At 34.7% G+C, this 17,851-nt stretch overlaps 1 protein-coding gene across 1 annotated transcript; it reads left to right on the top strand.

Moving 5' to 3' along the window:
* Positions 1–11,798: 11,798 nt before the first annotated feature.
* Positions 11,799–16,751, top strand: LOC133844012 (muscle segmentation homeobox). Its single transcript, XM_062277792.1, has 3 exons — positions 11,799–13,046; positions 14,606–14,879; positions 15,925–16,751. Exons 1-3 carry the CDS (start codon positions 12,016–12,018, stop codon positions 16,318–16,320), a joined length of 1,701 nt encoding a protein of 566 aa, XP_062133776.1. The 5' UTR covers positions 11,799–12,015; the 3' UTR covers positions 16,321–16,751.
* The last annotated feature ends 1,100 nt before the right edge of the window (positions 16,752–17,851 follow it).

The following is a 17,851-nucleotide window of genomic DNA, read 5'->3' as shown; positions in this document are numbered from 1 at the left end:
AAAAAAAATAACGTATATAGTATAGCATATAATTTCATTACAATTGAATCACGATGAATGCGTTCGACACACATATTTCGAGAATTGCCCAGAGATACTTCCTATCACTGAGCTGATACTGAGCGATAGAGAAGTGCTACAACTAATTGGCAAATATGTAGGTAAACAGTAAACAGATTTGTCATCCCATTCAACCACAAGGACTTCCGCGCCTCCCCGCTTTCCCCACACATTGTAAAGTCTAACGATTAAGTTTAATTAGTTTTTTGTACTTAAAAGTAGGCGAAAGAGATTTGCGATAAAATTCTTTAAAAATATAGAATTTATTGTTTAATATTATATTAAGCACAACATTTTCGAGAATGTACTTTAACAAAACTATAGGATTCTTGAATTTGAATGATGTAATAAAATATTTGCTTAGCAATAAAATACAAATTAAATTTCTATTGTGAACTTGTGCTTTTCATTGATTTACACATATTTTAAATATTATATTTATATTTATGATTCATGAAGTTAAAATCCCATAAAATTAAAAAAAAATATATTAAATTGATTGTTAAGTTTGTAATCTTTGATTTTCTATAAAATTGTACAAAAAATGTCAATTCCTAAATTTAAAATGTAGCACATTTCATCACATTCTTTAATACAAAATTGATTCTTCAATTTGAAATAAAAATTATTAAGAAGAATCTTTAGAAAATGTAGAATTTATTCTTAATTTTTAAACACAAAAAAAGGGTTAAAATATATAATTAATACTTAAATTTAAAACACTAAATTTCTAATAAAATGGTGAGAATATGATTATTATAAAATTCCTATAAAATAAATAATGAATAAATTCCTAAAATATGAACAGAATAAAATTCTCTTGGAATAATGTAAGTTTGAATATTATTATTAATTCCAACATTTAGATGAATTTATTTTAAAGTTTATACTCAGTTAAAACCCCTTTTAGTTGCTAGTATTAAAATTAATAAGCATTGTTACTTTTAGTTTTAATATTCCATATTATTTGCAAAGTATATACAATAAAATGAAAAAATATTAATATAAATATAAAATATGAATAATATATAAATAAATAATAATATTTTGTTGCTGTGTATTGTTCACAAATCAAAAACGGAATATTTGAGGTTATTGAAAACCGATTTGAGCAGCCTTGATATATTGAATGGTTGCCAATAATAATAATAATAATAAGTACAACAATTATATGTTATACGACTCGACGATTCGTAATGTGTTATTTATAACGAGGCTGCCTGGTAAATCAACGTCTATGATTAGAGCTTAATACATCTTGATAGGCAAGTGTAGCAAATTGATAAATCAAATATTTCTACTGGACTTGGTTGCTTATCTAGGGAAAACCAATCTAACATATTATTAAGGCTAATCACGCGATTTGCCACACAACTTTATAGAGGAACTTGAAGTGCCCATTTCCGTGCGATAGTTTTCCATAAGCACGAGACGCGCACGACTCGCGACTCGCGACTTCGAAGCTCGAACTTTGTCGCAGCCTTTGGATCTTCACCGCATCATCCGCAGCTCTGTTTACCCATTAGCGTTTTTGGGCGACTAAAATGTTTGCTCTGTGGCGTCGATAACTTCGCTGTCGTCTGGCGTCGGAGCCGGAGTCGGAGTCAGAGTCTGTGTCTTTGGGGGGCCTTTTTTGGGGGCGCGGCTTGAAATCAGTTTTCTCTAAGCATTTTTGGCATTTGTTTGCCTTCGAATTATTGCAAATGTACAAAAGTACAAGCAAAGTACGCGTAAGTGCGGTAGCTTCAGATTCAGGTTTCCACTTTTAAGCCACCAAATTTGACAACCACTGGCGCCACATTTTTTTTCCATTGAAATTCCCTTTTAATGGAGATTAATGCGCAGCTTTTTATACTCGGTATTTATAGGGTAGAAGGGTATTATAAATTTATGGTGGCAGGAAATGTATGTAACAGGCAGAAGAAGGCATCTCCTGCCTATAAAGTATATATATTCTTCATCATCTTCAAGATGTCCGTCTGTCTCTCCGTCTGTCCGTTTGAAGTCCTAGATCTCAGATACTATAAGAGATAGAGCTATAATTTTCGACAGCACTTGTTAGCACGCAGATCAAGTTTGTTTCGAATTTTTGCTACGCCCACTTCCACCACCGCAAATCAATAAAAATCCAATAACAAAACGTACTTTTGAAACTAGAGTCACATTTTTTGGTACATACATACATATAATATAATAATATTTATGATTTCTGCAAATTTGGTTTCAATCAGATAAAAAAAATAGTTTCAGATTTCAGAAATACTTTTATATGGTGCCATATTGTCATACTCAATATACCAAATATAGCGCTTGATATATTTTTAGTATTGTTGTGGTATATTAAATTGGTATATTTTAAAATTAATACCGCATTGTTTTGCTTTCATTAAAAATGAAGTACGTAAGTCAATAATCAAATGTAACATTCGGTATATTTTTAGTATATTTGCGATATATTTGCGGAATATTTGCGGTGTTTTTACATATTTTCAAATTAATACTGCAACGTTTTCATTTGTTCAAAATGTCGCACTATATTAATATACCAAATATTGCATTTGACATATTTTTAGTATATTTGCGGTGTATTAATTTGGAATGTTTTGAAATTTGCGCGTTACAGTATTTTACATGTACATAAGGTGCATTTTTAGCATTTTTTTGGTATATTAATTTGTTATATTTTCAAATTAAAACCGCACTGTTTTGCTTATATTCAAAATGGGTAGCGGGTATCTCACAGTCGGGCACACTCGACTCTTACTTGTGGTTTTTTGATGTGTGGTTGAAGAGGCGCCCGATGCTGTTGACATTGCTAAATGTTTTCGAAAAACTTTGGCAGCTATTTGTACAGACATACATTTCGCATTGAGCGAGCTAATTAAGAACGTGGGAAACACATGACGTATACGCAATATCTGGAAAGCAAAGCGGATGTTTTGGTTATAATTTGATTACAGCTTATTCCATTGAATACTATTTATTACAATTATCTTATTATTCTAAAAAAAAGAAGATAAACGTACTTAATTTCCTGCTAATTTATCGCTTTATTTTTCGTTTTTCGTTTTTATTTCGGGTTTTCTATGCCTATCGGGGTCGATTGAGAAATGACCCTCTGGCCACTTGAGGAGGCAACAAATCTATAGCCCACATAACCCAACAAATAGTAAACCGATTAACAAACAATGGGAGCTAAGAAATGCGCCACGACTATTTCACATTTATGAGCAAATCAATCAAATTCAATGCAATTTCAATTAGAGTGCCACAAAGTGGAGGACCGATAAGGCGGCCTAAAGCATAGCACAAGTATGTGGTTGGGGATTGTATTTGTGGTGGCTTCTGGTGGCGACCACAAACCAATCAAACTGACCGAATGGTGGCCATAAAACATCGACAGCTCGAAACCCGACGTCAAATGAAACTCCAAATGGGCAGCAGATGAAATGCTTGCTAGCTCGTTATCAATGGCATTTAGGGGGGATGGGAATCGGAATGGGAATGGGCCGTGTATAATAAACAATTTTAATATTTTTTAATTATGAAAACAAGCTGATTATATAAATTAAATCGCAGACGGCGATTAGATTGTGGCTGAAGTGACACAACGACGCTTAAAGTGCAATTTAAATGGCTTTAAACAAATTTCTATAATTTTTTCGTTTTTTCCAACAAAAACAAAAAAAAAAGGCTAAACCAACCTGACGTTATCGCAGCTGATTAAAGACCCGAAAAAAAAGACGAAAGACGAAACGGGGTCTTGAAACTGATATGCGCTTTGAATTAATTGAAAATTGATTATTGGCGATGGACGAAAGAAGAAAAAGATAAGGCGACAATGGAGCTCAACTAGTTGCCCAGCTATTGGCTCGATAAGCAGCTTGGACAGCGACATAGTGACAGAGCGACAGAGGTTTTAATAATTGAAAATTAATCCATCATAATAGACGTCAAAGTCAAGAGAGAGAGTGAGAGTTGAGCGAGAGGACAACTCAAGAAGAGTGAGAAAAAAAAAACTGAACAGAACAGAGATAATAAATTATGAGCACACACAAGAAGATAAACAGAGCCTAACCGAAAATAAAATATTGATATCTAAATAGGGACAGCGACGAAGACTTCAGGATATCAGCAGCAGAAGCAGCAACAACGGCAGCAGCGTCATCATTATCTGGCAATTGAATTTACAAAACAAATAATTACAAAATGCAGTTCAAATATAAATACGGTAAATGTGACAGTCGTAACTCTGATCAAATACGGAATACGGAATACAAATCAAAATGCGATTTTCAAGCAGCCCAAAAAGGAAAAAAAGAAAAAATAAAGGTTGTGCTCTTATCTCTCAGCTCAGCTCACGTTTACCTCTGAGCTTGGGGTTCAGTTCAGTTTACGATTACGCCCTGGCGCTACAAGGAAGAAGCGTATGCCCTCTCTTTCTACTTTCTCTCCCTCTCCCTCTCAGTTTGGAAAAGGTTAAAAAACTTTGTCGCAACAACTTCGACGGCAGCAAATGTATCTGAGCAAACAACTGCTGTGTTGTATTGCTACACATTTTCTTCCACTATCCAACTGGTTGACTGACTGAATGAATAACTGACTGACTGACTGAGAGAATGACTGACTAACTGCCTGACTGACTGACTGACTAGGTGAGGGACTGACTGGCTCGTTGCCTGGCTGATGGTTTCAATGGCATCGAATTTGTTTACGCTGCGCCTAATGAGCCAACTTTATTTGTGCAGCGCAGCAAGTCGCGACCGCAGCTCACAGACTGAACAACATACATACATAGGTGTGTGTGTGTGTGTAGAGACAACTGCAGATACAGATACAGCTCGAAATGCAGATACTGTTGCAGATAAAGATATCCAGTTACAGATATTTGTATTTAGTTTTAAAGTGCTTGCTCAAGACAGCAAATAATTTACATTTTCAATTATTTAAATACACACAAGAGTTGTAGATACTTTTAAGTCAAAAGATACATTCGTTCATCGGCTTTAACTGCATACAATAGCAGGTGCAACTATTAAGATAAATAGCATATCTATAATAATTTGACTATATATATTTCACATACCTGTGTAAAAAGACAAATGCAGTTTGAAGATATAGATGCAGATACTAGTAGAACTGAAGATACACCTTCACCTAACAGATACAGATACTCTTCTTGTAGATAAAGATATCAGATCTTTGTTCCAAATTTAAAAATGATTGTTGAAAAGAGCAAATAATTTATTTAAAAACGCATAAAAGTTATAAATACTTTTGAACTAAAAGATTTATTCACTGATCAATTTTAACTATATATAAAGACAGGTGAATCTGTTTAAAATTCAATTTTGTTTATTAGCTAATCCTTCCAGAGCTGAATGGCATAATTTGACAACATATAAATAACTTAGATATCTATAGAGACAACCGCACAAAGAGATGCAGATACAAAAAAAACTGCAGATACTTTTTAAGCTAAAGCATATGCAGATAAAGATATGCTATTACATTCGTTCATATTCTTTAAGTAATTGCTGAAGACAGAAAATAATTCAAATTGTCAACTGTTGAAATTCAAATAAAAATTGTAGATACACTTCATACCCTTCACCCAAGAGATAAGAATGTATCTCAAGAGCTTTAACCACATTCAACAAACAGGTGTAACTGCTTAAAATCCCATTCATTTATTATCACTAGAAATCTAATCCTTCCACAGCTGATTGGAATAATTTGTAATCGTTTAGCAATCGCTTAACACTCGCCCACTTCACGGCGCGATTTCCTCTTTAAATCCTCTTTTATAACTCGACAGATTAAGGTGCAAAGCGTTCGCAGCAGTTGCTTATCAATTACGGAGGTAAGAATTATAAGCACACCCCAAAAAAAATGAAAGAATTCATAAGTATTCGCGTCATTGCTGGAAATCAAAAGTCCGAGTCCCCATTAAAGAGCATAATATCATAGCTATACATATAGTATAGTAAAAAGTATATATTGTAGTCATATACATACATAATAAATTAAATTCATTGAAAGTCATTTATCAGTTTTTAATAAGTTTGCTCTGTTCACGAAGCCCAACAGCAACAACAACAGCAGCAACAACAACAACAAATCAATTCGCACACTTAATGAAAAAAAACACAACTCAATTATAAAGTTTATCATGCGTTCGAGGCGACCAAAAGGGGTGACGGAAGTGGGGGGTGAAAAGTCCATACGTTAAAAGTATTTTTCAATGTTGAAATTGAATTAAAATTTTGTGTCAATAAATGGCATTTACTTTAGTAGCGCCATAATTTTCCGTACATTTGTACAATATACGTATATATACGTATATGTATGTATATATGTATGTATGTATATATGTATGTCTGTGCACTCGAATTTCCATTATGACAAACATCGTATATACCTTTAAGTTGCTTTTTAATGCAACTTTAAAGAGCTGACTGGGGAATGACTGAAATGACTGACTCAAGTTTTGTGTTGATGAAGAGTTTACTGTTCTATAGAACCCATTAGGAACGGGGTTTCCCTTCTGTTGGCTGACTTATAAATGTAAAGTTCAAAGTTCAAAGATAAAAAAAATAGATATTTTACTTATTTTTTTGAAGGGTTCTTTTTTGTGAGCTTACAACTCAAGTGTACTCCAGTAATTTGTGGGGAAATTCGTATTATTTCGTCTTTATAATTATATAATTTGTTACATAATTAATTTGATTTATTATATTCCGTAAATTGAGCTACTTCTTTAGTACACATATTTGTATATATCTGCATATTTTTGTGTATCTTTTGTCTGCCTCTTTTATACTTTATAAACTATAAAGTTTCTCTTGGAAAACTTGTATTTTTCAAATTTCCATGTTTGTAATATTTATTTTTGTGAATTGTCTTTTTTGGGAGCTTCCAACTCAAGAGAAATACCATATTTAGTAGATTCTATATATTTAACTTTAAAGAGCTGACTGCGGAATGACTGAAATGACTGACTCAAGTTTTGTGATGATGAAGAGTTGACTGTTCTATAGAACCCATTAGGAACGGGATTTCCCTTCTGTTGGCTAACTTATAAATGTAAAGTTCAAAGTTTAAAGATAAAAAAATAGATATTTTACTTATTTTTTGTAGGGTTCTTTTTGCGGTCTTAGATCTCAAGTGTATTCCAGTATTTTCTAGGTTCATTATAAGAACAAAATAAACTCTGTTCTATTTCAATTACAATTTTTATTTTTTTGGCATTATTAAAAATACTGAAATCAATATTATTTATTGTATTATTTTTCGCTGTAACTATTTTTTAAGACATATATTCACATATAAGTTGATTTCAATGAAATTATAGATAGTTGCAATTTGAAAGTATTCGGGGAATTACTGAACTCAAGTTGTCTTTTTCATAGAACTTATTTAATACGGCTTCATTTTTAAAACATTGATATTTAAGAGCTGCTAAAAAATAAGAGTTAAGTAATAATACAAAGTAAATACAAATTTTACTTTATATTATCGAGTTTTTATTGGGAGCTGATAGCTAAAATAAAGTCTCAGAGCAGATTCTTCATCGCATTTGAGTAAACTTTTTTATTTACATTTGTAGTCTTGAATTTTCTTTTCAGTTTCATTAATATAAATATTATATGTAAAGGCATATTTTATTTATGACAGTCCTGACTGGAGGATATAGTCGTATTTAGTAGATTCTACATAAGATTAGACTAATTTTTTGTATTTGCAATTTTATTGTTGTATTTACTTTACTTTACAAATACTTTTTACTTATACAAATAGTAATTATATTCAAATTATACTCAAATTATTTTTTGGAGAGTCCCGATTTTAGTGGATTCTTTATAACATCAGTATAAATTTTCTAATTAAATTTGTATAATTATATTCATTCATTTTTATTATTACAAATATTTATTATATCATAATATTAATATATAGTTTCTTTTTTATTTGATTTATAAGATAGTTATTAAATCAATTGTAAATTATCTTTTGTTAACCTTAACTAAATAAATTGTTGCTAAGTATAGCCTTTAGCTTCGTTATATATGCTGCATCGGTTAATAAAGTGCTGTAACTTAATCAATCAACGTCTCGCCTCAGTTTACATTGTAAATTACAAGCGAAATAAATAATAAATAAAAAAAGCAGCACTCCGCAGTTACAATTTAATCCAGATACGAGTAAAGTGACTGCAACTCGATCAACATAATTAGCCAATGCTTAAATATGCGCCACGCTACGTGTAATCTGTAAATGCAACTCGATTTGTATCTGTATCTGTATCTGCAGCTATGGATGTATCTGTATCTGTAGCTGTGAGTGCAACTGCAACTCTGTGACTGTTTAACCATGACAGTTTATATCAGCGCTCAATTGTAAAAATTATTTATTGATAACGCAATTTAATGCCAATTATTTGTACATAAATATTTGTTTAATTATCAATTGCATGTCGAGCTCAATTGACGTGGGTGTGTGTGAGTGTGTTTGGCATCGCCATCGCCATCCGCGTGATTAATGACATCGTTTTTACGATAAAGATACTGCGCATTGTTTTTCAAAATGTTTGCAAATCTTGTCAAATTTGCTGGCCAAACAAATCGTTATGCTTTAAAGTGAGGAATTCACAAAAAAAAAGTTACCCTCTACTTTGTTTACTCAGAAATTACGTGCAACTTTAGCTGGCGTTTAGCATTTTTATGGCATTATTGTGCACTTATCGGATGAATTAACACCCCATAAGGGGTTGCAGCCCTTAAACCGAGAGAGGGTTGCCAGCTGGCACGCCCTTCTCTCCCCTCCTCGCTTAACCACAAGCTAAATTGCAGCAACATATGCGACAATTTTACGATTTTTATTGGCATCTCAATTTTTGACATTTGCCGGCTGATTATAATCGTCGTACTAATGTCATTTAATGGTTGCAGCTCTAATTGCATCAGAAACTAAAACCCAATTCCAACATTCTGCAGTCGTTGTTTATTTTATATAATATTTGGAAAACAAAAGCACAAATCATGCTGTAGACTTTCCGTTGTTCTCTGCTGTTGTTGGCCATTGGCCAAGCTTGTCTATTCTGTTTGCTTCCCAACTGCAAATGTTGGTTAAATGCACGTGGATGAGTAGATAAATATCGTATAATGAAAATAAAATAGGAACGGGCTCGAACAACAACAACAATAAGAATAACAATAACATTTGAGCAATCAGTCGCAATCCAACGTTGCAGTCATCGCACTAATTTGGAGCTAGTTTTCGGGGTTTACAAACTGGACTCGAGCTAAGACTGAAGCTGAAACTGAGTACGTGGCCAAAGAAAATACACTTTAGCACGTTTCTTGTTAGCGCACAGTTTTCCCCATTGCATGATATACTTACACACGTCTGCAGCGAAGAAGTGAGAGAGAGTTTTGGAGAGTTCTACTCTGCTTTGTGGCAGCTGCAAGGTCCGTTTGTTTATCTTGGCATAGGTGAATAGTTCAAATTAAGGCTCAGACATAGAGCATGAACAACAAAACTTGAGTTGAGAGTTGGAGTAAAAGAGCTGCAACTTCCTCTCGAATTGAGTTTCTTACTTTATTTTAACAGATCGCTTTGTAATCCATCAGTTGCGAATCAAGAGCCATAAAACGCTTGGTAAACGAACCGAATCGAACCCAAAATCATGTACTTAATATAAAAAAAATGCATTATTTTGACATTAGCGGCAGTCCGCAAGCATCATTAATATCATTTATTGTGCGCTCCTCAGACGCGACACAACGATTTGAGTGGTCATAACAATTGAATATCAATGAGCGAGAGTTGGAAAGGAAAATGGCGCAAGGACATTATCGATTTTCATCGGAGCTTAAAGCGCAAAAGAATTTCACGGCTTGAAGCGACGTTGTGTGTCAAGTCAAGTAACAAACTGCCTCCTTAATTGCTGCTCTAATGATGTGCCGGAATGGCATCCTGGCAGACAGAGACAGAGACAGAGTCAGCGACAGCGACAGAGACAGACTGGAGACAGGCCCAAGTTGATTATGAAGTCCAGTCCCCAAAAAAAACCCAATGCGAGGTCTGCTGCTCAGCTCAACTGGCTCAACACTCCATAATGATGGCAATTATAGCTCGTTTTTCCAACAATTTATATGAAATTTTTGTGCCCGACCAGCAGCAGAGTCAACTCAACTGGCCACGCCCCCCATCTACAGGCACACGACATTTTTTCGTGTGCTATGTGGCCCACGCATCGCAGCAGCAGCAACAGCAACAGCAGTTGGCAACGCCCAGCGCCTATTGCCGGCCTACTCTAGCCGACGGCGGTGTGAATGAGTCGGCATGCGCTGAGCGCCTCCATCTTGAAAGCACGCCAGCCAAAAGAGAACGGCAAAACAACACAGAGCGAGAGCGAACGACAGAGAGAGAGCAGACAACACGAGTGAGCGCACACTCGGCATGCAATGCGGAAAGCAAACGTGAGCGAAGAAGGTGCTAACGAGTTTCGGCTGGTGGTGGGCAATTATCAGCTTACAGCACTCTGCACTGAGAGAAATGAGTGGTGAGTGAAGTAGTCATCACAGCACATAAACCAAAGGAAATAGGTAATTACGTGAAATTATATTAAGTTTTGTAATAACTCAATTAAATAAATTAATGAATATAAAATATATACTTACAAGTAAATATATTGAATAAAATTATAGAATATATTTGAACATTTCAGTTCATAATTAACCTATAAAAAAGGTAAACTAAATTAAAGTTAAGCTAAGCTAAAGAAAACTAAATTTCTTAAGATGAGTTGAATTCTAGAATACTATTAAGTATTTTAAATGCTATTAAATTATTACAAAAAATGTTATGAATAAAAAAGTAGACTTAAAGTAATGCAATGAAGATTATTTGCCAATTATACATATTAATTTAGGTTTAATAATGATGCTGATGTTGTATAAAATTGTAGAACTATTTATAAAAGTTAAAATTTAGAGTTCGTCAACTAAATACATGAGTTAAGTACAATTATGAAAATAATTTAAATATTTTAGTTTTAGGAATTTGTACTGATTACATTTAAATGATATTAAATTCAAATAGAAAATTAAAAAACTATGATAAAATGGTCTTCAATATATATTTAATGGAATAATTAGATAGTTCTAAAAAAATATACAATATTAGCATTAACAGAAAATATAAATTTAAAAATGTTAGTCTTTCAATAACAAAATTTTAAAATGAAATATATTAAAAAATACAAGAAATCAAATACATAGTATTAAAAACAAAAAAAATTTTTTTTTTATATATTTCATTTATATAAACAAATAAATATTAAATATGTATATTAAATTACATATATGTATATTATTATTATATTATTATATATTATTATTATTATTACATATCATATATATTAATATATATTAAAAATATATTTTAATATAGATGATTAAAAAAAGAATTGTTTTGTTTTTCCCTAAATTTACTGAGAACGTTCAACCTTTACTTAGAATTATTTTAAATTTACTGAAAATGTTGAACTTCCTTTACTTGTACTTAGCTTGTTTCGCTCAGTGCATGCTTGGCATTGCTCTCGCAGCCACCCCGTCACAATTGCGCTCTCCTTACAACACACACACACTAACGCACTCACACACCGAGGCATTTGGGAACAGCCCAATCATCGCGATATGCGACTCTATATGACACAGCGACGGACCGGCAATGAACACAGTCGTTGATTAGCGCTCGTCGCGTCGAGTTCGCAGTCGCAGTCGCAGTTGAATTCCACAGAGTCGAAGACGTCAATCGTTCGTACTTTAAGTCAAACGTCGTTTGAGTGTTACACCCAAAAGTGTGTTTGCCAAGTGTCAGAAGCAAAGAAAAGAACGCATTGCATAAGAAAGCAATTAGAAGCAAATAAGTCGCGTGCGCAGACAAAGCATGTCCAGTGCACAAGTGTCACAGCCGCCGCCGCCCACAACGCAGCAGCCGTCGCAGCAGCCCCAACAGCAACAACAACAGCAGGCGCCACATATTAGCCAGCTGCTCATCAGTCACATTGCCGCCGCACAGCATCAACAAAGCCGTGCCACAACAACAACGCCACCAGTTGCCAACGATTACGATCAGAGTAGCAACAACTCGACGTTGTCGCCTTCGCCACGATCGAGTGGCAGCCACAGCCCAGCGGCAGCAGCAGCCGCTGCAAGTCCCACACACTCCTCAGCCACCACAGGATCACCGCACAGCGCCTACGCCCCAACACACAGTCCAGCTGCAGCTCAAGAGGCAGCAACCATCCAAGAGCAGCAACAACAGCTTCAACATCATCAGTTGCAATCGCAATCGCAGTCACATCTTGCAACAGGCATGCCGCTGCTTGTGGCACCCATTCCCATGGGTCCAGTTGGTGCACCGCCAACGCATCATCCACACGCTGCACCGCCACATCCGCGTCTCTATGTAGAAGGCGGCTTTGCCCCTCATCATATGCCACATTCCGCTCTAGTCAACGGCGCTTATCCGCTGCCCCGCTTGCCACTTGCCGCCGTCATGTTGCCCGCCAATGCGCCACAAGCTGCACCAGCCACAGCTGCTGTTCCACCTCCTCCGCTGCCCGTTCCCATTCCCGTATCCAGCTGCTCGCCTCCCTCGACGGGCACCGCGTTGCAACAGGCGCAGAGTCAGCCAAAGAAATCGTTTTGCATCGATGCGCTGCTCGCCAAGAATCAACATCAGCAGTCAGCCAGCGATAGACAACCTACAGCGGCTGCTGTCGACATGATTGTCGATGATCATCGCTTGGCCGCCTTGCATTATGCCCGCGATCAGGCGGAACTCAATCACGCCTTCGTTGCTGCCTCAAATGCGGCTGCCGCAGCCGCTGCCGCCGGCATCAGCGATCACGAGGCTCTGCAGCGGATACGCGAGTCGCGGGAATACGATTCACCCAGTCCCGACGGCATGTCCAGGTGTGTATTGCAATTGAAATTAATTAATGTGATTCATTTTATTGGCTAGTAATGATATTCATGAGAGAAGATACACAGAAATATGTTTGCTAAAGTGATTTAAACAAGTTTTTTACTATGCATTTTATTTGGATTGCTTTTAAGATATTAGGTATTAATTATTATTTAAAAAGGTTAGATGTAATTAAAATAACCACTAACGTAATTTTAAAAGGCTTTCGGCTTACAATAGGAATGATATGCTTAAAGTGATATATCATTGTAGAAATTTAAATATTCGATGCAGATCTTTTGCAATACATTTAAATTTACACTTCATCATCAGCATTATTATTAAGAATATTTGTAGGAGCTTAAATACAACATTACGCAATTTAAATTCATTTTATAACTATTTACTCAATTTATAAATTTGCTTCAACAAATTACTACTGAAAATACACATAATAATAATAATAATTCTAAATATAAATATTTTTAAAATTGTTCAATTTGATCTTAGACTAATACTTGCAACAGTAAAATTCTATACGATAAGTTGAAGGTCAGGAATGTTGACAATTATCTTTTGAGTATAGTTAGCAAGTTATTTACAATATGCATTAAATAAAGATTAAAAACAACTTTTTTTAAATATGAATTCAAATTAATTCTCGGGCTAATTATAGAGTATTGCTTCATGTAACTCAAATTATCATTATACAAAAAATTACTTGTTAACTTGTTTTTAATTAATTAATTTTCCTTACACAAAAAAGTATTTTATAAAGTGATTCAAAATTCATTAAAACAGTTTTAACTTAGCTTTGAATTACAATAAACTCATATTCATATTATTATTGATTTATATTGTGACAGAAATCATTATTGAAACAATTATTATTTTATTTCAATTTTCAATAAATTCCCAATCTTATTATAAATAACTTATACTATTATTTTATAGTGCTTTATAATATGATTTAAATGCTTATTGAAGCAATTATTATCTTATTTTATATTCTTTTCTTATTGCAAAATAACTTATAACATAATAATATTTATCATTATTGAAATCATTTTGATTTTGAATTGTTTCCTAAGTCTATTTCTTTTTTCTTAAATGAGACCTTCAACCCTCAACATGCACAAACATTGGAAAAAATATATTGGGAAACACAATTGCTTTGCCAATTCTTCTAAGACTAACACTTGACTCCGCTGAGAGCAGCAAATGCAGCTAAATCCAATTAAATGCAATTAGCAAAACCTCAAAACGAGCAAGCCTGCAATGTTGCTGGCCAACGGGCTTTAAAGCGGCTTTGTTAGCACTCGACAACATGGTCGAAAAGCTTAATGGGAGTAGCCTGAGTTACCGAAACTGGTCACGTTACGCTCTCCCTTTCTCTATAACGTATACGCAGCGTGTGACGGGTGGGGTAAAAGCAAACACATTAGACAGTCGAGGGCTTTTAATTGTTTTTCAAATTTTAATTGGACGCTATTTATGCAGCTGCTTAGCTAAAACAGGGTGTGCAATGCATTTTATTTATATCAACTTTTTCCTATGACTTTTGCAGATCTGAATCTCCCAGCTCATCGCATCGCTCCAGTCCGCCCATCAGCCCCGGCTGCGAAGATCAACAGCCGCTGCCCGCGCATCATCATCACGCCCAGCATCTGGGCATGCGAATGTCCGATCTGCACGATGAGTTCAAGAAACCCGTGCCACCGCACAGTCCGATCAGACCGCAGGACTTTCCTCTATACGCCGGCGGACATCCTTATCAACTGCTGGCGCAAGGTGGCTCCGCTTTCCATCGGCCACTCGATCCCTCTGGGAAACCCATTCCGGTAAGTAAAATACAACTCTTCAGGTTTTTTATACCGGTTATCTTTAGGGTTGAAGGGTATTATAAGTTTGTACCGGCAGGAAATGTATGTAACAAGCAGAAGGAAGCAACTCCGATCCAATAAAGTAAATATATTCTTCATCAGCGTCAACAGCCAAGACGATCTAGCCATATCCATCTGTCTGTCTGTCCATATGTCTGTCTGTCTGTCCGTCCGTCCGTATGAACACCTAGATCTCAGAGACTCTAAGAGATAGAGTTATAATTTCTGTTCAACAGCATTTCATATGTTTGCACGAAGATCAAGTTTGTTTAAAAATTTTTCCACGCCCACTTCCGCCCCCGAAAATCGAAAAAACTCGAATATCAAACGTAATTTTAAAGCTATAGTCGCGAATTTTGGTATGTACAATAATAACTATAGTTTTTTCCTGAAAATTTACTTGCAATTAGGTAAAAATTGTCGAAGTTATTAAAGAAATACTTTTGTATGGACAAAAACGTCCGCTTTCTAGGGGGTCTTAGTAGCTTTGGCTGACAATCTGGTATATTTTGCAGTATGTGGTATATTTTGAATGTGACACTACATATATCGATATTCCGAATATACCAATTGCTATTTTTCTAGAATTTTGTAGTATATTTTATTTTTGGTATATTTTTAGAATAATACCGCAATATTTTGGTTTTATTCAAAATAAGTAGCGGGTATCTCACTGTCGAGCACACTCAACTGTAGTTTTCATACTTGTTTTAATGTAGTGCTATATCAATATACCAAATAAACCATCCGGTATATGTTTAGTATATTTATAGTATATTATTTTGTTATATTTTGAGGATAATAACGCACACTCGACTGTAGCTTTCTTACTTGTTTCAAAGCAGCATACCAAATATACCATTCGGTATATTTTGAGTATTTTTGCAGTATAATATTTCGGTATATTTTGAGAATAATACCGCACACTCGACTGTAGCTTTCTTACTGGTTGTAATAAATATTTTACTAATTGGAACTTTGTTTTATATTTCACTTTTTACAGATCCCCATGGGTCCCAATTTCATGCCTTCCCAGCTGCAGTTTGAGTTCCTGGCACGCGCTGGAATGCTGCATCATCGCATACCCGAGCTGGCCGCGTATCCGCATCACGCGATTCTCGGCAAGACGCGGCGTCCACGCACCGCGTTCACCTCACAACAGCTGCTCGAGTTGGAGAAACAGTTCAAGCAGAACAAATACTTGTCGCGTCCCAAACGCTTTGAGGTTGCCAGTGGATTGATGCTTTCGGAGACGCAGGTTAAGATCTGGTTTCAGAATCGACGCATGAAATGGAAGCGCTCGAAGAAGGCACAACAAGAGGCCAAAGAGCGTGCCAAGCAGCAGCAACAACAACAGCAACAGAGCAACTCGAATTCGAACTCAGCATCGGGAAGTTAGTTTGTTGTGAAGCGAGGAGAGAGCTGAAACTGAAAAGCATTTCTAGTCAACCACATCGAACAACCGTCCACCTGGTGAGACACCCTGTATGCGACACCCCCACTCCCCTCCCCACCACTTTGAAATCATTTCATGAGATTGCGCAAAATTAGCTTCGCAATTAGTTGAAATTTTGTTGGTCGTCGCGATGTTGTTGTTACCGCGTTGTTGTGATTTTATATTGTTGTATTTATTATAAAATCGATGTGGGAATTGACAACAGCAACAGCAGCAACAACAACAACAACAGCGAACGCACTGTGTGATATATGTAAACAAACAACAACATAAAAAAAATAAATATAAATTAAACACTGCTCTACAAAAGTATTTTCCAATGTACATAAAACTCACCCAAAAAAAAAAAGAAGAGAAATAAACATTAACATTAACATCAACATACATTTGAATTACGTTAAATATAATGCAAAAACATTACAATAAATGAGATTAGTTTAGTTAAGTTTAGTTTACTTTTATTGTACAATGGTAACGACACCTTTTCTTATATAATTGTGTAAATATATCTTTGTCATGTAATTATGTAATGTATGACTAAAAAACCGCAAATGCTGCGGTCAAGTTAGTAAATTTTATTAAATTTATTTTCAAATTCAAAATGTGGTATAAATTTGAAAAAAGGGATTTTGAAGAGCGGGCAAAGCCGGGGAGATTTAATAGCTCGGTTTTGATTGTAAAATATGGAACAAATTTCATCACTTTTAAAAAGGATTTTTTGCTGACGATAAAAGTTTGCAATTATTCGTATAACATGGAACAAATTTCATAAATTTTAACCAATTATTTTGCAGTGCGGGCAGATTAAATACTTCGCTTTTATTTGTAAAATATGAAACAAGTTTCATACATTTTAACAAATTATTTCAGCACGTACAATACCGGGCAAACATATGAAATAACTCGCTATTTTTTTTTTTTAATATTTTACAGATTTCAAAAATATTTAAAAACCTTTTTTTGTATCGCGGGCACTGCCGGACAAAATATGAAACAAAATTTTCTAAACTTCAACATAATATTTTGTGTTTGATGCCGGTCAAATTAAATACTTCCCAATTATTTGTAAAATATGAAACAAATTTCATAAATTTCAATAAATTATTTTGCAGCGTAAGCAAATATGAAATAAATTTTATAAATTTAAATGCCGGGCAAAATATCAAATAAATTTCATAAATTTGATCACATTTTTTGCATCGCGGGCAATGCCGGGCAAACATATAAAATAGCCAGGTTTTCTTTAAAAAATATAGAACACATTTTCCAAATTTGAACAAATTATATAATAGTTCGCTTTTCCTTGCAAAATATAAAACGAATTTCATAAATATATGAAACAAACTTTCAAGATTTGAACAAAGTATTTGGCAGTACAGCAATGTCGTTCATATCAAAAATCTCGCTATTTTTTGTAAAATATGAAACAAATTTACTAAACTTCAAAAAAATATACTATATTATAGCGCTAGCC

Source organism: Drosophila sulfurigaster, chromosome 3 (assembly GCF_023558435.1).
Source record: "Drosophila sulfurigaster albostrigata strain 15112-1811.04 chromosome 3, ASM2355843v2, whole genome shotgun sequence".
Classification (NCBI taxonomy): domain Eukaryota; kingdom Metazoa; phylum Arthropoda; class Insecta; order Diptera; family Drosophilidae; genus Drosophila; species Drosophila sulfurigaster.
Note: the sequence above shows the minus strand (reverse complement) of the source record. Positions and strands in the feature narration are given on the sequence as shown.